Here is a 23412-nt window from a genome sequence, read left to right as displayed (position 1 = left end):
TAAACTTAAAATGTTTTCTTATATTCGCCCGCACAACTTGGTTCTTCGTCCAAAACAATTGAAATAATTTTTGTGCTTATACTGTTCTGGGAAAATGCCCTCTTTATCAATTAGGTAGAGCCTGTGCACAAGCTGTCGACTGACAGAATTGTACATTCGTGCATTAGTTCGAGCGTTATATTATAAAAAAAAATATTATTATGTAATATGTAGTATAGAAATGTATTAAATGAATGTTTACATATTTTATTTGAAATAATAAAATAAAGAAATAAAATTCTTATATGATTAAAAAATTTATTGTCCAAAGACATTTTCCCATTTAAATAATGTATTTTTTTCAAGATTTTTTTCTATCACATTTTTTTGTAATTGTATAAATTATTAGTTTACAAAAGTTAAGCAACGTGCAATAAGGAAATACTTATGTTTAAACGCAACAGTGGTTGTGAAAGGTGGCAATTATGTATACCATGAAGTTAGGAACGCTTAGCTCGGAGGAGTTAAGCATGGAGAAGTATCATAGTATCAAGAGTGTATGATAATATTAGTAAAACAGTATTAGTTTAGAATAGTACTAAGAATATAGTGTAAGCGATGTGATGTAGTTAATAAACGCCAACTTGGTTCTTCGTCCAAAACAATTTTGATGATTGAAAAGTTATCTATCTTGGGACAAATATGATTATGATATTATATTTCTGATAGTATTTATTTATTTCACAAAATTTAAATTATTTATATCATTATATAATTTTCAATAAATGTAATAATTGTTACTAATAATGATATGAAACTATATAATAGCTATGTACATTCTATTATATTATAGTGTTTTCTATTCTATTCCTATAAACATCAAGTAAATCTTTCATACTTTTTGATAAGCTTTCCCAATTAAGTTTTACCACCCTTTTCGTCTTTTATTATAAATTTGTTGGCGATTCCATTAATCCCTTTCTCTTTGCATCTGCTGCTATTCTTAACACTGGCATTGTCCATCGACTTGACTGTCCATTCATGATGAATGATTCAAGCACCGAGGGAATTTAGAAAGGGCCGGACAGGGATAGGTTTGAACCAGCACTCATAAGCTTATGAGAAGGGCAACTTAACAATTCAGCTATCCGTAGATCTAGCTGTGTACATGATGTTATTTTAATAAATTTAAGCAACGTTTAATGAGAATAGTGCTTGGATAGGTTAAAACGTTGTAAACTTAATGAATTTCGAAGTGAGTGAAACCTACCAGCAAATGTTTAAAATAAAATATAATTTACTTGCTATTTTATTTTTTAATTGAGTACGGTTGGAACGTGACCGTAAAAGAGTAATTTATTAAATGCATGAAGGGGTTGGGTTTTCCCAAAGGCAATGCTAAATGTATATATAAAATGAGTATATTTCTGAAAACCCTCTAATCGCAAAAGGGTTTGTATTCGATCCATTACTTGCGTCCCGTTTGTATAGATTACCACAGTGCGCAGAAAATAAATGTCTACCGCAGGTTTAATTTAACACACATATACACTCTTCCAAAACACGGCGAATCCTCCATCAAATGTGCATTGGAAATTTAGAATCAATGAGATGGAACTTTCTACATGCCCGATTCACTGAATCACCCTCACCCCAATTTCAGTTCATTCTGCATTTCACTTTTTCTTCTTCTTTCACTCTCATATAAACGTACAAAAAAATAAGGCTTTTAAAATATCTTCTCCGCAATTAGAAAAGAGCCGAACTGTGTACATTCTCGGGCGTCTTTGACAGAGACGTAGGGCCACTTTAAATTTCGTCAAAGAATTAAATCATCGGAAAATAAATGAAAATACGATAGAGCGTCAGACAAGAAGAGAAAAATCGCAGCGTGAGCGAGGAAAAACGAATGCAGGGGCAGAAAAAAAAGCACCCAATCTAACTAGACGTAACCAATTTTCGTTGCCGAGTCGTCATGATTACAGTCTGATTAAATTTTAAGTTAATAACGGAATTAAAGTGGCTGTAACTGTAACGAACGTTCACTGGAATTCTAAATTGTAATGTCACTGATTCGGCACTAATAAAAAGTCCGATATTATTTAGCTTAGCAAGCCGAATTAACGAAAGGAGAACGTATAGCGAAAGGAGAGATAAAATCGTCTCGGCTCATCAAAAAAAAATCGGATACTCTCCAGGAAATCTCCAATGAAGTTTAATGCGCAATTTGCAGAAGTCCAATTTATATCGTTCAAATAGAAATATTATAAGATAAATTATTGTAGTTAAGAAATTTATAACTTAATTTCAATTTATATTTTTCTAATTAGTTGTTACAACACCGATATCCCGAATATTTGGACGTATTTACCGGTTTTAATTCATGTAAAAAATACCGGTATTTTTTGTATTAACATATAAAAATTACATTTTATAATAATATTGAATTAATATGTTTCAAAATTGATACATAAACATAGAGTGGAAACATTCTGAAAAAAATAAGTTATATATTTTGAAAAGGCATACGATTACGATTCATGACTATTGTTCCAACAAGGGCTGCGAACGGTCAAATTTAATCAATATTTTAATATAGAGAGCATATTTTTAAAAAGCAATTAATATTTTATGACTATTTTTAATTATGCATACACATAAAAAAAACTTAATTTTATTATATTTACAAAAAATATTATTGGTTATAATTTGAATGTAAATAAATAAATGTTTAGTTCCATTTAATTTCATTCCTGCAATAAATATTAATTTTTAATTTGATTTTGGATAATATATTATTATATAAAATCCCGGTATTAATATTTTGGCCTGATTTTGTAAGTACTAATTCTAATGTTATTTGCAAATATTGTTATTCGGTATGATACATAATATCTAGACATTATTACTACCGCAGCAAGGAAGTATTGCGCCTGGTGCCAAATATCTAATTTGCGCCTCCTCCTCAAGAAGGCTAAATATTTCATTTGGCCTTTGGCGCATCAAGTGTTGGATGCGCCTAAAGCCGTCACCCCCACCGGCCTTGCTTTGGTACAGATCCACAGCTAATATTTATAAACTTACTAATATTAATTATTGAAAATAGAAACATATTAAAATACAACAGAATAATAATGAAAATAAAAGGTATTATTCATTAATCTTTTTATAAGTATATGAAGTATATAATATAGTACCTCCTAATAATCTCCTTTACTCCAAAACCAAAATAGTCCCTTTCTTCGACCGATACCTGTCCCTCTCCTTGAAATTTATATCCAAACAGTCCAACATAGCTTCCCTCTCTAAATTCTGTGTCCCTCAAACCCCAAATATCCTTCCCAAATATAAATATCCCACATTATCCCTATTCCAATACCTCGATTGATACACACTTGTTCCTACTCCGCTACTTCCCTCATTCTTCTGTTGTTCATTTGTATATTATAATTATTACAATATTGTATTATTCCATAAGTAAATTTATGTTCCCGGGTGGAGAGACCTCGGTCATTAGCCCTTTGGCCAGCCTATTAATATATTTTTTACTTTATGTTAGAATTTATTTATGTATAGAATGTACTTTTTTTTTCTTATGTATTAATATTTGGCCAATATTTTTTTTTTAATATAGTATTGAAAAGATATTAAAATAATTACATAACATGGATTATTATTTTGTAAAAAATATCTGAAAATATGATGTACAAATAGTATTAATGTAGCTTCTTCAAACGCTAATTAGCAGTTGTACATGAAGCAGTCACATTGAATATACTTTTGTTTGTTCAATTAGTCTCCTAGCTATTTTTCTCAACGATGTTCAATAGCTTCGATACCCTATTTATAGTGAGAACCGTCGAGTTCCTCAAAACAGCCAGCAACCGCAAACACCACCTGGTGTTGGCAAATCTTTTATCATCGAGCATTTTTCTAATTTGGAAAGAGGTAATAATCCGAACGGGCTAAATTTTGTGAATAGGGTGTGTGGATTTGTGGATTTTCTTCACCATGTTCATGCAATGTTTATCTTACCACCCCAGAATAGAATTTAGCTCGGCTTTGATATACTATCACATAACGATGACCAATTTAATAGGTGATTACAAATTTACTTAGAGCTTTCACTATTGATGACTGTCAAACAAATAGTAAACAACTTAGAGTCTTCAAACTTGAAACTCGTAAAATCACGATTTGATTATACGAGAATTCTCAACATAAGATACCCAGGAAAACATAAGTACCAATAATCATAAATATATAATACTTTTATTACGTAAAATACAATTAATGAATGTTGTAAGTTACATTCTTTATAACCATTATAAAATACTAAATTTTAAATTTATTTCATTTTTAAATCAGTTTTTATTATCCTTCAATTTTAATTAATTGAAATAACAATTAAAATATATACAGGTAATATATTTTTGTGATATCAATATTTAATAACAATCATTATTTACGATATTTTTGAGAGTTAAAAATAATTAAATTAATTGTACATTTGCATTTATACACAATTATTTATAACGAACGAGAAAATATTTTATTGTACCCTTTTTCAAATAAATGTAATAACTTTGCAGTCAAACCGATAATCAATATTACATAATGATATATTTATTACGTTATGTATACATGATCTATAAATATAGTGAAATTCGTATACTATTAAATTATATATATTGAATATACAAAATCATAAAGCCATAACACATTTATTATATATGTAACCAATATTTATTATCTTTAATTTCTGTTTTCATATTCAATGTTTTACGTAATTTCTAACTAATGTCACACATTATTTATTTTGCACATATAGACAAAATTAATGAAATATTGTTGTTCATTGTAAAATACAAATAACATCTAGTCATTATGATTGTCTATTTAGCAAATCGAACTATGAATTTTTGATGTTATTTCCCCTCTGCAGCAGTTCATTGGAATCACTGAAACTGCTTTTGAGAGTGTACTGCTTGAAGTCTGTTACTTCTTGAAAAATGTTTCTAGTTTGCTTTTAAATAATTAAGTTTTCGTCTCTACTTTAATTTTATTTGACAAGCAAGCTACTTTTCTGTTTTGATTTTTTTGCTATAATACATTTTTTTAAATAAATTTATTATTTAAAATCTGCCACATGCTTATATATAAATATTGAATCATACATAACAAAATTTAAAAAATATAAATAATTACTACACAAAATAATTTTAAGCGATTTTTAAGTCCTCGATTAATCCCGTTTTAAACAGTTGGCGGAAGGGATTACCCGAATTTATAATTCATAAAATACTGTTAGGTTGTCAAGAACATAATTTTGGTTATCACAAATTAATTGTGTTATGTTTGTTTTGAGGCCTTCTGTCAATATTATATTTTTTTTCTTTTATCATTTGAAATATGTCACTTTTACTTTCCTTTAGAAGCCAATTTTGTTTACAGTTGTTAGTTTATAGTCAAATTTAAGAAGCCTGCAAAAACGAACATATTTGATATATTTGCTTTATATATTTCCTTAAAGACAAGAAATCTACTGAGTTCACACAAATATGTGAATATTATAATGTTGATTGTTTAACAGAATGCACATGTCAGAATTGTATTAAAAAATCCTGTCTGAAATCCTGGTCCACATACTGAAGTTTAAAATGACTAAATCCTAGTCAGAATTAAATCAGTTTGTCATATAACTGTGCAAGGGATTGCAGAATGTTGTAGAAGCATTCAAAGACAAATGGCCTGAATTGGTAAATAGTGTTACACTAAAGCATTCCAAACCCTCACACATCTTATAATAACTCGTAGAAATATATAGTGCCATGATCTTGGATCAGATTATAATTTATTTCGAAGTTTCCAAAATTATTTTAATGTTAAAATTTTCACTAATTATACTGACCTAATATTGCATTTACTTCAGTTTTTGTTGAAAAGAAGTTCTTTGAGAGCAGAATTATGAAGTTAAGAAAGATGAGAAAAAGTCATATTACAAAAAGGCACATATATAAATAAATTACATTCTTGTCAACCCAATAGTATTAAATGTTTTATGAAATTCAAACTAGATTCATTCAATCGTAATATTCATTTTAAATCTCGTTCTCGAGCTTTCTACGTAGTTTCAGTAATTACTTATTACAAGTTTCTATACTCCAATGCTAAAACTTGAGATCTAATTACTTCCCTTTGGAAGTTTCAAGATTCAAATGTACACATACACAGTGAGACCATCGAGCTTTTCCAATATTCCAGTGGCTCTACGCATTTATTTGTATTTCTCGGAAAATGATTATCTTGAAATGCTTTTAGCCTTCCACCCCAGTCAACATTTGAATTTCTCTCCAAGCAGTAGATCCTTCACAGTTTTTGCTCCTTTCGTTTCCTTTTTTTATACATATAACTTCTCATCGTCTGATCGGTCTCAGAAACGTCGATTCATGTTTATATACCCAATATTGATTTCGCTTTAAATCTCTTCAGTACTTACAGACAATTCCAAACCGGAATCTACTTCATCGATATTGCATTAATTTTAATGCCGATTGAACTCATTTAGTACAATTATTGTTACATTTAAAAGCAATTTGTAATATGTAATAACTTTAGTCGCGCACTGGGAATATTCCAGCGGAAATGAAATCGTAAAATTGATATTAATTAAAATCGTACTGCGCTGAAAACATTCGATTTTAATAATAGTACAGATTGCAGATATTCAAATTAAAATGGTCCAGTCGGCGTTTAAATTTGTTATAAACCTACAAATATGTTTTTGCTCTATATTGCGTACGTTCATTAAAAAAATAGATTCGTTAATTAAACTGAAACCCAATAGTACGGATACAAATGTCATGCACTTCATTTTATTACTGTACTTGAAATATATATTTACCATAAATACATATTTTTCCATTCATTTTACCAATAATTGATTCTATAATATATTTGTTTAATGTTTTTAACTAGTTTAAAGTTTGTAAATAAAAATTAAGTTATCTGACTTTTCATAAGAATTCAGAAAGTATCAAACATTAAATGATTAACTATTTAATTCTTTATATAAGAATAATGTCCATATTTATAAATTGTAGATGAAAGAAAATGTATTAATATATTTTATTTCAATAATTTCACTAGTGATTTTCTTCTGATAATTAAATCATGACTATAAATTTATTTGTAGATTTATATTTTCTTTGGGCAAAATAATTATCAATTAAAATATAATGAATTATTTAGTTGTTTCGTCTAATTACAAAGTTTTATCTCATTTATAAATTAGTTTAATATAATAATCAAATAGTTTTTTATATTATTTATATATAAATTATATACATACGACGTATATAAATCAACCATAAATGTCTAATATTGAAACAGTTCATTATCACACTTATCAACAACTTATATATTTTTAACACTAAAGGTACTGAGAGGTCATTTTGACCACGTTTTTAACTTTAGTGTACAATTTATCAAAGATAACAATATCACATGGCTATTATCTTCCTAAACTGTGAACAAAATTATATTTTTAGTATTTACTTCTCAAACTATTTTTCTAATATGTAACGGTCAATTTGACCATTTGATAAATTGTCAATATATCAATCGTTACAAAAGAAACATATTATGTTTATGATTTATTAAATAAATAGACTAAATACTATGTATGATAGAAAACAAAGTATGGCAAGTATATACACTGTTAATATAACTTTTTGTTGGGTGATAGAGTACTGCCTTTTAACTCCAGATGAGAGCACTACATTATACAAATTCTACTAAATTTCCTTTGCTTTTAATGTTGTAAATGCTATTTTGAAGAAAGAAAACTATTCCAATAATGACAGGGCATTCAAAATCAAATTCATTACAAAATAAATAACATAGTATAAGTATTTTTAAACATCCGACAAATATGCGTCCTCATACACTAATAATATAGAAAAAATTATTTTGATTAAGCAAAGGAAAAGTAGATTATCATTGAGTTCCGATAGATATAGAAATCTAACGCATCGAAACTTGATGATTGGTCAGTTTCGGATAAAGTAAAACAAGATTTTAAACCCAAAAAAGTATCAGTCCAAAATATTTTTGGGTAGTATAAAAAAAAATAAAAAAATATCCTATTGTATGGTCTTTTTGACCTCCGTTTTGGTATGATTAGGTATAAATGCAATGTCAGTAGTTAAAGAAATTGATTCATGTTTTTTTTTAATATATTGTATATTGACTTTGATATGCTTTTTTTTTATTAAAACCATTTTATGTTATGTACAATATAAATATTGTAAAAAGAAACAATAAAAAAATGTTATTACAAACCAAATCCAGTATTTTTCTGCATATGCATTTATTAAATTATTCAATTCAAATATTCTTAACAAATATTTGAGAAGGTTATTTAATTTTGTATTAAAACAATGGATCTAAGTATTTTTAGATAAATCAGCCGTTAACTGATTTTTGTAGACATTTATTAAATATTATGAAGCTGAACAAATTACAGAGTGGTTGTTTGAGAACAAATAGTCATAAAGGCTTTCGCTTTGGTTTGACTATAAAAGGAAAAGCGTTGCTTGTCGGTTCACGAATCACCCTATCTGTGTTCAAAGTGGTTTAGAAGAATAAAATTAATTTCGTTTGAGCTCCGACTTCGAAGCTGGATGTATCATCATCTACTTGAAGTGCAGCAATAATTTCCCCCGCTTTGAGGGAGCCTCGCTTAATGCACATTTTCCGCAGAAAAGGAAAACCAACATCACGGTTTCTTCAGCCATACAATTTACTTTTTTATTTACTATCATTTATAAATGTTCACATTCAAGTTCTTTACATTCAACGTTATTGATTGAATGAAGGTAACAGTTAAAATGTAATAATACTACAATTAAATTACGAACAAAATGATTTATGAATAAACATTGAATATTATTTATTACTAAAAGTAATACATAAGAAGTAAGTAAAATATATATTTATTGAAACTATTAAAATTCATTAAAATATTATTATTAGTTATGATAACAAATTTAATTTCAATAACTAAAACTTGAAAATAGTAACAATTACCTAATATTATGCAATGACAGTTGTCCGTTGTTCTCCAATATAAAAATGGTTTTGAAAACATATAGTGAAAAATATATATTTATATTTTCATATCTATATTTTGCTAATGAAGTAAATCTTCAATTTGCAAATGTCGTAATAAGCTGGATAAGTACTCAAATCCATGCTGGAATGTATGAACCGTGACACCTCTGGAGTGGATAATACTCTCGAGATATTAGGAGTCAAGATTCTTGAAGTGCAGATTGTTTACAGTTCTTGACGTTAGAATCAATTTCCTTCCACTCGGTAAATGATAATAATATGAAGTTATGCTTTCTATATTACACTTAAACACAAACTATTAATTTTCTATTATGATGTCATACAAATATATAATATTTGTAGTATGTCTTACTCATAGTATATATTTTTTGCTATATTCTCTAAACCTGGATACTTGAAGTGAATTTTTATTTTCAGTTCTAAATTCATTTTATCAATTGCTAATAGGAACAGTTGATTTTTCAGGCAATGGTAATTTACTCTGCATTTATCATCACTTATACTTTTTGCTCTTTCCACTTAGTCAAGATACTTAAAGTGCACATTGTTCTCATCAAATATTAGAAATCTCTGATTTCAAAATTAAAATTAACTCAAAACTTTTATATTTTCTAAAATAACTTATTTTCCAAACATATAGTTTTAAATTTACATTTTTTATTGTTTGTTGTATTCTTTCAGTCATGGAATTAGATAGTTTACTCACCCAATCTTCACAAGAATTACACTCAATAAATTGTAATAATATAAAATTTAGTTATTAATATTAGACGCTACCTGATATAGATTTCCTTATGATCATATGAGAAGTCTGTACGTACCTAAAACAAACAAAACAAATTTATAGGAGAATATTTTCAAATATATTTATTATATACTTTCATTACATTTCAAGTTGACATTATTCATATAAATTTCATAATAATATTTATTCCAGCAATAAATTAGCAAAATATAACAATAAAATAATAACAAAAATAAAATGAAATTCCCAATATTAGACTAAGATATACTGAATAACTTATAATAAAAGGACAATCTACATTATATAAAAAAGAAAAAGAAACAATAAGTTTTTGAAACTTTGGTATCTAAATTAAACGCATGTATATTGTATCAAGTTATTTAATTGCGATATAAATACTATGAGAATACATTTCTTTTAGTTGTTATTTAAAATACAGTTTTGGAAACAAATGTAGCTCAATAGATAATAATATTTAACTTTTGATTTTGATATTTAACAGTCACAGCAATTTATATTCTATTATATAACTTATCTTCTAAATATATACGTATTTATAGTCTGTCTTCATCACCCTATAATACTTTTTGTTCGTTTACCGGCTTTCTTGATGATTTATCCGGTTGGAAATGTGCCGGTAATTGCGCGTAGCTGAACGCGATTTGCGTTAAATTGAGTATAAATTAACAAATATTCAGTGCGCTTAGGCTACCCTAATAAAGTCTCGTCCTGTTTCATTCCTTCTCCTTCCTCTCATCATCTCCCTTTATCCCATTTTCACCAGCCATCCTCCTGTTCTCTTTTATATGTCGATGCTTTCCACACGAAGAAAATTCTCAATGCTTCAATAGTCTCGCGCGAAGGTATTAAACTAGTCTCTCGGTATGTTCTCTCCCGTTTTTAGCTCCCCAAGATAATATACGTAATATTGATCCTGGCGACGAGTTATGATTACGACGTCGCCGGGGACTTACATTTGTTTTCACCTCCCGCTGCCTGCGCAGTATTTTTTCTTTATTTCTGACACCGTCCTTTCCTTCCCTGCCTTCTCTCTTCTCTCTTTTCTTATATATATATTTTTTAACGTCCGCATCCTGGCTTCGCCGTGTGATTTTCCTTTCGATTCGGTCTGAAATTAATGGAACGCATCACACGGACCAGAATGAAATTAGGCGATTTATGTGACCTCCCTTCGCATCCGCAGTGAAAACGTTCACTCCCGATTGAAACAATTGCACAGTTTTAAATGGCTGACCCTTTCCACCATCCCCATTCCCATTTTCGTTCTACCCTCTTTTCAATTAATTAATCCACCGTTTGTCGTGCCGGGGCTAAATTAAATTTATTTGCAATTTTAATTTTAATTAAACCAAACTGAATCTTTTTCAGAAATTGGAAAAAATAATAACTGAAGACTATTTACATAGCGTGCCAGAGTACAATTATAATTACCGATTAATCTTCAGATATAAAAATATGGTATTTTAGAATCGTTTATTAATTATTTAAATTTAAAACTTCGAAAGTAATATTACCAGTTACCAAATTTTCATTAGAATCATTTATATAGAAATTAATATATATATAAAATAAATTTAAATAATGATTAATATGTTTATAATAAATTCAACAAAATTCATAACAAATTTAAAATATCGACTATAATGCATACACACTACCGTACTTTGCCTTAAAACAAATAAATTTTATTTACGTAAAAGATTGTTATTATCTATTTTATAATCATATTTTTTTATTAAAATATAACAAATTCTTTCATTTCACAAATTTTAGCGTAATTTTCTTTTTATCTTCTATCTATCTTCTATCTTATTATTAAAAGTTTAATTCATAAATTAATAATGCGTTCCTTATGATTTGTCCATATATCCAACGTCCAACGTACCTTTGAATTATTTGTATTTTAAATTTTGAAAACCGAACAATCAATTCTGAAATCGTGTCTGTTCGAGAATCATTGCTTCTATGTATTTTAATAGGTTTTATTCGTAAACTAATGATTAGTTACTGTTTGAGCGCAACATCAAGTTGACGAGGAAAGCTTAGATTGGTAGAGTTAAGCATCGAGAAGGAACAGTATTAAGTATAATAGTCTTAAGTTACCATCGAGAAGAATAGTTGCAAGTATATGGTGTAAGCGATATGTAAGAAGTAGCAATAAACGCCATCTTTAAACCCAAAAACAATTTCTTTCATTCAACCGCGCAACTTAGTCCTTCGTCCGAAACAGTTACCTCTGCCTATATTCATTACTTGTATCTTAAAGACAGTTTCAAAATTAGCTTGACAGATTTAAGTTTAGGGTATTTGTATTTTAAATTTACAATTCTTTAAAAACTGATAATTTATTCGAAAATTAATCTTTCGTTACTTGTCATTTGCATATATTCGTTGTTACACTTGAATTGCTTCCATCGCCAATGGGGTACTTTTTTTGTGAATTGAAACGCCCCTTCGAAAAGCTAAATAAAAATCAATTTACTTCTTCATCTTCTCCACCCAACTGACTTCTGTCGTCGTTGGCAGATTATTAGACAGTTTGAATATTAGCGTAGGAAATTGAACGCGTAAACTTGAATGACTTCAATCAATTCACGCTCGTATACAAGGAATTCCGAATTTGTTTTGCGTTTGAATGAACACTCATCTGCATATCGAACCAACTTATAATATTCAACTGGGGCAATTAGGAAAGATATTTATTAGTTCTTATGTTACAAAACTTCGAAGAAATAATAAATTTATTATTCATTTGTTTTATATTTATTTCTCCCCGTTACCTTAAATTTCAAGTACAATAATTTAAATATTTTATATATACACAATTTATTACTTTGTGCTAATCTTATGTGCTTAAAGAAATTCTACTTCTGTAATAATAATAATTTAGCAGCCAGACATATATAGATTGTTAAACTATTACTTTTGACAAAATTAATCATACAGTCATAGACTACCATACCAAACTCAAAAGCAGTTCTTTGATTATTTTCCAGATCTTGAGTCTGTTGGATTATAAATCCCATTAAATGTGAAGTTGCTGATGTACCATAAATAAAATATTAACTAAACGAAGGGATATTGACCATTACTTTTTCCACTCAGTTTAAGAAATATAAATTGTTTATATTTATAATAACCAATAATATTTACATAAAATAATTTCTCAAATAATCGACATAGTATCACAATCGATCTTAATAAATTTCTCTTTTCATTTTCAATGATAGAGAAGTATATACTTCAGAATAAAGTGCCTTTCCATTCTTCTAAGTTTAAAAATTATCTCGTCAATTTTTATTTTACCAATGGGAGTTATTTTAACCTATATGTAATATTCTTTTATAGGAATTAATTTTAGATTAATTTATTTCAAGAATATTTTTATCATAACAAATACAAAACATAGTAATTATCAAATTTGTTGTACAACAATATATTTATTCATCAAGTTGGAAAATTTACGCTTTTAGGATTATAAATAATTTATTATAAAATAAAAGAAAACAATAGCACAATAAAGATGCATTTGAAAGAAATAGGATATTGTCTACAATTTAACCTATTTTTTTTTATTTAACATAATCCATTTATTAAAGTCATTAATCTTTTTAGTTAATTCATAAATAAAATAATCATTTTTTTCTTAAACAAAAATATGATGTACATATTATTTGACTTTATAAATCGAAGAATTAAATTCATATAATAATAAACCACACAAAAAGATACAGTGAATTGTCTAAATGAATACGATATTTTTTTAAACATTTTCAAATTGGAGTACGAAGGTAGTCCCAGAAGTACCCGATCTAACAAACACAATACAAAAAAATATCTTTATACCCTGTTTATAGTAAAAACCATCGAGTTCTACAAAATAGCCAGCAATCGCCGACTACATCTCTTCATTTTTTTAACTTTGGAAAGAGAAAACAATTTGAAGGGTCTAAATATCCAAATTTTCTGTCAATAACAGATGTAAAACACTTTTTGAAATGCCTACAATATCTGCGGACTTTCATTCAATGGTCATTCAGTACTATATGTGGATTTTCTTCATCATTTCTGGCGTAGTCACCTCAATTGTTCGACCAATGCGACGTTTGTCTTAGCAGCTTGTACAACCTCATTTAAATTCTGCCACCCATTATTTTGTTCTTGTAAACGAAGAAGTAGACTCCCCCAGAACAGAATCTAGCTGGGCTTTGATATTAGTTTATCTGAAACCTTTTAAATGAAAGTATTGTCACATAGTGATGACCAATTTTTCCATGTTTACAAATTCACTGACATCGTTCACTATTGATGGCTGTAAAACAATTACTAAATAACGTACCGTTTTGAAACTTAAGCTTGATACTTATGATGGTAATAGTTTTTTCATGCATAAACCGCTATTTAAACGTGAGATCGGGTACTTCTGGGACTGCCCTTGTATATTGAATCTAGACTGGTCGAAGCAGCACTATGCGCGATGTTTGCTGTATTTATTTTCGTAAATACAGCATCTTTTAAAATAACTATCCGATAGTGATGAAAATTTAATTCTCTAATTAATTAACCTTGCAACAAAGCAACAATTATATTAGTAGGGAAAAATATTTTATATGAAATTTTGATGCATTTATTATCAATTAATACTATATAATGTAATACGCAGTATTTTGTATAACTGATAAAGTGTTTTGTAATAGTTTAGAGTCTAAATTAATACAAACACAGTGTTTCCCGACGTGGGCACCACGCCCGTTAGGGATGCAATTTGATTGTCAAGAGGACAAAAATGAATACGTCTAGAGTTTAATCATATAGCGTATTATGTATATGTTACAAGGGGACATAAGAATTTTAGAAAGGCTCTGGTAACCAAAAAGGTTAGGAAAAACTGGTCTATACCAAACGTAAAAATTTATATTTAATTCAATCAAATCATGAAATGAAATATAAATCATTTATATTTTCCTCTTAATTAATCTTTTACTTTTACGTTTTAATACTCTTGAATATACAACGAAACGACAGTTAAGGAAATACTCAAAACACAGAATAACTGTTTTACGAAAATCGAATTAGTGCTGGAAATAACAATTCGGTGATGCGGTTAAGGCTCAGCTGGTGCATAATGTGTGTTAGCCACCCTTAATTAAAATAATATTTGCGCGCACGTTGCAAGCAAAACATTGTTTTGGGGCCGAAGTCTTCCTACATTTCGTCTACCTTGGGGTGGAGACTAACGATCATTAATTGCGCAGCACAGCACTGGCATTTAAATACGTGAAACCGTTCCGAAACTTTTTCCCTCGCCCGGAAACGTTTTTCCGATTCTTTTTTTTTGCCTTGTTTTTGTTTTCTCTTTTACGTTTGAGTGGCCGGGAAGAAGACGAGGAACGACCGGTTCCGGTGGAAATGAGATAAAGGAAATGTTATAATGGAATTATGCGGAGTACATGAAGAGAGAGACTAGATATTTTATTTATGCTCTCCGAGTTATTTATAAATGATGACGGTAGAACCGGACGGAATGGGCCAACCCTCTGCATATCCTTATGATAACTGTGCCCTTCCAACAACCGGACTTGAAAAAGAAACCTCCCTTGGATGCATGTAAACACCTTACCTTAGGTATTTGCATTTTACATTTGAACTACCTAAAAAATCATTGCATGCAAGTTATTAAATAAAACATGTTAACTTCAACTATCCTGACACCTTTTAGAGCAGTGTTTCTCAAACTTTTTGGTTCGAGGCCCCTTTTTGCACTTATAAAATTAAAAGGACCCCTGAAGAATGATCTGTCATCAATTTTTCTGCGATCCCTCAAGTATTACCCACACTTTGAGAACATTCTTTTAGAGAGAAATAAATAAAATTAGATTGTACTTCATATCAATTACTAATGTGTATAATGTTCATCATAATAATAAGTGTGCAATATAATGTGAAAATGGAAATAATTTCCATTTTTTAGATTATTTATAAAATTTTATCCATCAATAATTTATTCTTTAACACTAAACCTATTGATACGTTATGTATACCTGTTGAACGGTAAAATCACCTCTTCAAAAAAAAACATATATCTTAATATAAAATGGGAGTAGACACTCTCATATACATAAAAAAAGAAATTTATATCATGGTATAATATAATATATATTCCTTCCATATCCGTCTCATATAACGCTATGTTCGGCTTTTTTAAACAGGCATAATCTTTAAAATGGGTCTGTTCCAAAAAGGTTAAAGACCCTTGGTTTGGTTGTACCATTGTAACTTATTATTCGTGCATAGAAATATTCGGTTCTCGAATAATTTGGAACTCGTACATTTTAATGCAGTGTAAGCTCGATGCTCCAAAATTTTGGAAACCGAACAAAAAATCGAATCAAATTACTTCTAGGATTTTCAACGTAATTATCAATCTAGTAACCAATTAAGTGAGAAGATCACACTCCTCCGTGCATGTATATTGAATTTATTTTTTGTTTATATTTTACCAATTCATCCAGCTTATTTTCTATTATTTAAAAAAGGTTTTAATAAGCAATAATATGAAAGATAATTTAATGGTAAAAAACAGATGTAAAATGATTTATCAACAGAGTCTATTGTTTAAATATTATTTTTTAATATAAATTGCTTAACATTTAGAAAAGTCTTTATTTTCAAAACAAATTCAATTTTTATTGTAATTTTTATGTATTCAATTCAAATGTTCATCACATTACGTGACTTAAATATGAAATCGCTACGTCTCACGTACATACAACATGTTTGAATTAATCTCATATTTATCTCATTTTTAATCAATGCTGTTATCACATAATCTGAAAATCGCAGAATTTTGTAAAAAGTATTGTGAAAAGTATTGATATAATTGATTTCTTATTAATTCTGACTCATAAATTTCAAAGCACTATTTTAATTTATATCAGTTCTTGCAATTCGTGATTAAATTTATTTGTTGGAATTTAAATGAAACCGCACAAAAAATAAAGGAAATCGTATCAAATTTTATCATATTATAAATATATGTTTCAAGAACTAAGAAATAAGTAATAAGCAAAAAGACTTTAACACTGAATAAATAATAAAATCTTTTGACTTTTGCGGAGATTGGAAATTGTAATTTGATGGGGCTTCAATTTCATTTTGTTTTTTGTACTTTAATTTGTAATTCGGAGTAGGAGCCCTTCCATCAAAAGACGCTCAGAGTCGTAGTTCTTCCCCTCCTAATATCCAGTGTGCCCATCCTTAAAGTGGGTGGAAACTCACCCACACGAAATGCGACCTCATAAATTAATCAAGAATGAGGAAAACGACGCTTTATTAAAGATCTTCTGATGTTGTAAATTTTAAGAGTTTTTATTCTCTCGAAACAAACTAATAATGAACAATGCACGAAACTGCACTTTACAAAACAAAATAAGAACGAATACAATAATTACATAATTAAAAGTTACCAAAAGAGAATTGTCTCGAAAATGTTTCATAGAATAGTCATATTTTATTCAGAACATAACCATTGTGATTCTGAAAATGAATTGTACAAAATACTGTAAAATGCCGATTATCCATGGTAATTCGCGCAAGTTATAGCACGAATAAATGAAAAACACGATTAATACATTCAATATATTTTTTTGGTTAATTCGAATCACGGTAAATTCAGAAATATGATAATAGTATTTTATATATCGTTCCGAAAAACCTTTTTCAATGTAGAGTCAAGTCTCTTTTGTATGATTTACTTTTATATGTTTTTACTTCCTCGATTCTTCTGAAATCTGGAACCGATTACCCCCGCACTATGCGAGGTGTTTCTGTATTCTAAAAGTAAGATTTCAACAACAGACTCGCGCTCCCGGTCATCCACATCAAACATTAGAACATATACACGATGTCCCGAAAAGCAGACATGTTTCAACATTAAGCGCTGCAGCAACTCTGCACGATTTTTGCATTTTTTTTTTGGCGAGTTTAATTTTTGAATATAGGTGTTAACTATGTGGTCATGTATTGTTATTGGCCTGTGAATTCTGTTGTCCTGATGGTCTTTAGGTAGATCACACGTCTTTTTATTAAGTGGCCTTACTTTGATGTTAGTTTTATCCGATATGGGTTTTGTTGGCCTCTTCGGACATTTGGGAGGGAAGTGGCGAAGTGCATCTGTTTGTCGGATGTTGACCCTGGCATTTGGAGAACTTGTTCTTGTTTGGACATGCGACCGTTGCGTGAGTGAATTATTGACACCTGGCGCAAGGCACAGGTATAGGAGGCGGTGGAATGCTCTCTACTGCCAGGAAATTCTTGTTCATATAACACTTGAAAATAATTTCTTGAAAATACAAGAAAAACCTAATATCATACATTTATATAATGAAACTAAAACAGGCGTGAATAAACTCAGGCTTCAGCAGTAGAATTATATATGAATCCTCACCATTACGATAGAAGTATATCATATATGCATACTTTAATGTGCAACCAAAATATTCCTGAAATCCTGTTTCCTGTTGAAACATTAGATTGTGTTATAGCATATTCCTACATCAAAAAAAAGGTTTTTTTCGTGCAAGAGCAACAAGAATATTTTGTGATATATGACCCATTTATTCTAAAAAAATTGACCAGACTATTTAAGCAATACAATCAGTTTTGAAAGATGTTAAATTTATTAAATGATAAGAATCAATATGTGTTTATTATAAAAATCAATAATTTGATCTACATTTTCAATAAACGGATCATAGGTAGTACTTATGTTTTTTTTTTTATTTGTCAGTAGTTGTGCGAGTTAAGATAATATAATGCAGTGCTCCCTAACCTTTTCATCGCCGCGGACCAGTCAACGTTCGATAATTTTACCGCGGCCTGCTAAAGGCGGAGGATGTTGATGCAATTACACCAAAAAATAAATATAAAGTGATTTAATATTTAACTCACAAAACTGTAGTGAGTTAAAGTAAAACGGAAATAATTTAATGTATCTTGGGCGGTCCGGTACCATTTGATCCAGGTACCGGTATCTGTCTACGGACCAGGGTTTGGGGACCACTAATATAAGGTAAGAAGAAACATTTTTATAACCATTTTTTATGTGTGTTTTTATTAAATATATTTTCATATAATTTCATATAATTGTTTAAATTAATATTTTAAAAAAATATCGGGTTTGTATTTATTTTAATTTTTAGAAAAACCGTTTTTTAGATGTGTTTAATTTAAAAAAGCGGTTATTTGAAATGAAAATTTAATAATTAGAAAAATGGATATACAATTTATTTTTAAATTATTAAACATAAAAAGTTATTATACAAATCAGCTGAAATTTGTATATGAAAACAAATAATAATGAAATCAATTCATTAACAATTCAATTATTGAATATTCTAATGGAATACAATAAAAAGGTAAAAATAATATTTACATTTATGGATGAGCAAATCAATGACCAACAATGATAAATAAACAACTTTATTTTATTTTCAGTGTATACAAATGGAACATATACCTGCGTCCTTTGAATTTGGTATTGACTTTTGAAATATTCGTCCGAGTATGATGAAGACAAATACGATGTTAGTAGAGTGGTAAGATGATAAATCCTTCCAGTTGCTATACAATGTTTACTAAAATAATAAATCTTCCGTTTCTGTGCGGTTCTTTGAGCGAAACATGTTTGTTTTTCGACGGAGATACATTTAATCTAATAATCCACTTCGCCCTAGTTGACTTACAATAACCAAATAAACTCACTCGGTTTTTCATCATTTCGCATTGCGACCAGCATTATATAATTACACGTAATAATATATTCATAATCCTTTGAGCTTTGTTCCAAATTACGCTTAATGTAATTAATTCAAATGTTTGAAACATGTTTAAAATCGATCATGGTTTTGATCTCTCAATGAAGCTTACGATTAATATATAATAATTATAATGGACCATAAATAGATGCGGGCGAATAATTCTGGTATCGATTTTGCTGTACTTGATTGTGGGCGTATGGTGTATTCTATTCGTGAAGGATCTGAAATCCGGGATCACATGTAGAGGTAAAGTTGAACATGGTCAGTATTGCTGAAGTGGATTATACTAAGCTTTGTTTAATATATACCAACCACTGATGTATCAGGAGATTAGGCCTGGTTGTGCAACCGGCTCGGAACTAAGCATTAGTTGATTCACGTTTAAAATTGAATACAGCTAAAAGCACTAATATCGGGACTTTCGTGAAACTTTCAAGCCACTTTGAGATACTGAGGCTTTAACGTTTTTGTTGCCAAAAGAATAGCAAATTGTTTCTTTTGTTTGCCGAAACTTGCCGTTCCCCTCGAGTTAAACTTGTTGCCACATTTTCGACAATGCATTTTGCATGTCGTATTTCCCCAATCTGATTATGGTTTATACAACAACTTGTACTTTTTACACATTTTTTAATATCATTATATTTTTTGTTTCATTTATTTTATTTATTTTTAAAAAATATGTATATAATAATAGGACAATTCTATTAATGGCTCAATCAAGTTACAATGTAGGTTTGATAGTATATCGTTATATTTACTAACCAGCGTACACATATTTGCATCAACGTACAATTATGTTGGATCAGTCAGATAACTGTATGCAAACAACTGTTAAGGAAGATCCATAAATAAAGTTTTATTGGCAATGTTCGTATGAACATCAATTATGATGATGAAGACACAAAATTTGTAAAAAATCGATTTATATAGGAATTTACTCTTCGATTAACTTAGTCTGACATAGCGTATAAACAATTATTAACTGAACATTGACTGAATATTTAAGAATTTAATTTATATAAGGCACAATAAATGAACAATATGAAAACGACATTATATAGCAAATAGTAATGTTGAGCGAAGGTCGATTTGGAGGCCTTGAGAATGGAGGTCGCCACAGAGCAAAAAAATCCTCTGCAAAATTGACTTTTTCTTTTCCTATATAAATAACAGTGGAAATACCGGGTCACGTGCTAATGTAACGAGAATTCATGCGATATAAATGTATGTCAATAATGCAAGTATCAAAACAAACTTCATTTTACTTATCTTATCGTGTTCTGTCATTTGGCTATCGAATAACGATATACAAATACAGCGCACTTCGTTGTAGTCATATCAGAGTGTCATTTGCCAGTATAGAGACAGCAGTACATTATACATAATGAGTAAGCCTAAGGTTCTAATAACACATTGCGAGGTTCCGTCCTCCGCCATCGATTTATTAAGGACAGAGTAAGTAGAATGTTTAATATCAAAATACGGCTAAAATATAAAGAATTATTTAGCTGCGACTTAATTATCAATGATGAGAAGCCCTATCCGAATATCGATCAAATTAAGGCTAAAGCAAAAGGGGTGGACGCTATTCTATGGTCATCAAAATTAAAATTGAATGAAGATGTTCTAAATGCAGCGGGTATAAAATTAATTAAATATTTTATTTAACTAAGTAGTAATAATATTTTGATTGAATAGGACCTCAGATGAAGGTAGTAGCTACTATGTCAGCCGGTGTGGATAATATTGATTTAAATGTATTGAGGAAAAATGAAGTAAAATTGGCTAATACTCCCATAGTTTTGAACGAATCTGTTGCTGATTTAGCTATTGGATTAGCATTGGCAGCTTGTAGACGCTTCACGGAAGGTCGTGAGATTATAACTAGGTTTGTATATAATAAATTTTTATTTGATAAACTTAATTAATACTTTGAATTTTATAGTGCTAAATGGACTTTTGGACCGCAGTGGTTTTTGGGAAGAGATTTGTTCCAGGCTCGAGTTGGTATTGTTGGTTTCGGTGGTATTGGTCAAGCAATCGCCAGACGTCTCAAGGCCTTTGACGTTACAGAAATCATGTACTCTGGACACTCGGAAAAGGAAGAAGCAGTAGCATTGGGTGCTAAATTAGTTGACTTCCAATTATTATGTTTGCAAAGTGACTTCATCTTCGCTTGTTGTCCTTTGAATGATGAAACCAGAGGCATGTTTAACGCAAAGGCTTTTGGCTGGATGCACAAATCAGCAGTTTTTGTAAATGTCGGTCGTGGAGAGCTTGTAGTTCAAAAGGATTTAGTCAAAGCATTGCAAACAAATAATTTGTTGGGTGCTGGATTAGATGTGATGACTCCAGAACCTTTACCCAAAGATCATGAGCTGCTGAAATTATCAAATTGCGGTTAGTTTGCATTGCTTACAACTTTCTATTAGTAATTCCGTTAATACAACATATTTTTTTAGTTCTAACTCCACATGTTGCTTCAGCAACGAAACGAACGAGAGATGCAATGGCAGAATTATGTGCTCAGAATATCCTGAGAGGATTAGGTGGAGAAGAAATGTTTACACCAGTGCCCTAAATAATTAAGCAAAAAAACATGACTTTACCCAACTAATTACTTGAAACTAAATAACATCCTGCAAAAACTACCTCTTTCAATATTTATTTATTTAAATAATAAATATATTAATAAACAATAACTATAACTAAATGAATTTAATTTAATAAAAGTAATGTTTTTTTATATTACATATTAAATAATTAGTATATAACTTCAGCTGTATATTTATACGTACGTGGTTATATTTAAAGCTCTGTTTGAACTAATGCTAGATGCGAATAATTAAATTTCTACGAAGAAGTTTTGAATGAGCAGTTAAGAAATGAATGAAAACATATTTTAATTAAACTGATAATTAAATTTTGATTATACAATCTTTGTATACAATCTTTGTTTTTGTTTGTTTATGAGGCATCGACAGCTTAGGTCATTAGCGTCTATCACAATCAAAAAGGACTTATACACAATACAGTAACAAGTAAGTTAACATAAATAAATTAAATATACATATAAGTAAAATAGGTAACATATTAATATAACGCAACTAGTAAGTTAAAATAAATTATATGTAAATATAAGTAAAATGGATAAAAGAAACATATTAAAATCAATCGAGTGGTTACATCCTTTATAGTTGTCGTAAAAGTCGTAATTAATTTAATTATAAATAGAAATGTAGCATAGATACATACTTATATTGTAAATTTTCTTTTCTTAAGTAATACTATATAAAAACTATGTTTTTTTTATGTTTTCATCAAGGTTGTTTAATTTTGACTACTTTAATCCTAAATAAATTCCATTTAATCCTAAATAAATTTACTTAAATGAGACGATGAGATGAACGTCCCGGATTACCCCTACATCAAAAGAATTATAAGAAGCTACCTCAGCGAGCGCACATTTCGAATAGCGCGCCTTTTACATAATTTTTAAAACATATGTACACATATTATGTGTGTTTTTTTTATATACTAACCATCTTCGATTTTCTTTATTATCTTTCAATTTTNAAACTTGTGTACACATATTATGTGTATTTTTAATATATTAACCATCTTCGATTTTCTTTGTCATCTTTGTTTAAAGCGGACTATACTTTGCAAATATAATTTGTGTTTGCTGTAAAAACAAATATGTAAAGTTATAAT

General features: G+C 29.2%; 1 protein-coding gene across 1 annotated transcript; it reads left to right on the top strand.

The window, feature by feature from the left end:
• The first annotated feature begins 20947 nt into the window (after positions 1-20947).
• On the top strand, positions 20948-22400 carry LOC108564184 (glyoxylate reductase/hydroxypyruvate reductase-like). The gene is made up of 5 exons (XM_017923137.1): positions 20948-21153; positions 21207-21337; positions 21397-21586; positions 21644-22098; positions 22161-22400. Exons 1-5 carry the CDS (start codon positions 21083-21085, stop codon positions 22277-22279), a joined length of 966 nt encoding a protein of 321 aa, XP_017778626.1. The 5' UTR covers positions 20948-21082; the 3' UTR covers positions 22280-22400.
• Positions 22401-23412: the final 1012 nt, after the last annotated feature.

The sequence above is a fragment of the Nicrophorus vespilloides genome, unplaced genomic scaffold, assembly GCF_001412225.1.
Source record: "Nicrophorus vespilloides isolate i.1.1-1 unplaced genomic scaffold, Nicve_v1.0, whole genome shotgun sequence".
NCBI classification, from domain to species: Eukaryota; Metazoa; Arthropoda; class Insecta; order Coleoptera; family Silphidae; genus Nicrophorus; species Nicrophorus vespilloides.
This window is presented reverse-complemented; position numbering and strand designations above follow the sequence as displayed.

Excerpts from the sequence above, each read along its gene's own strand:
- LOC108564184 (XM_017923137.1), top strand. The coding sequence starts at position 21,083 with ATGAGTAAGCCTAAGGTTCTAATAACACATTGCGAGGTTCCGTCCTCC. Across the intron at positions 21,338-21,396 it reads AGATGTTCTAAATGCAGCGG|GACCTCAGATGAAGGTAGTA; the intron begins GTATAAAATTAA and ends TTGATTGAATAG. Across the intron at positions 22,099-22,160 it reads GCTGAAATTATCAAATTGCG|TTCTAACTCCACATGTTGCT; the intron begins GTTAGTTTGCAT and ends ATATTTTTTTAG.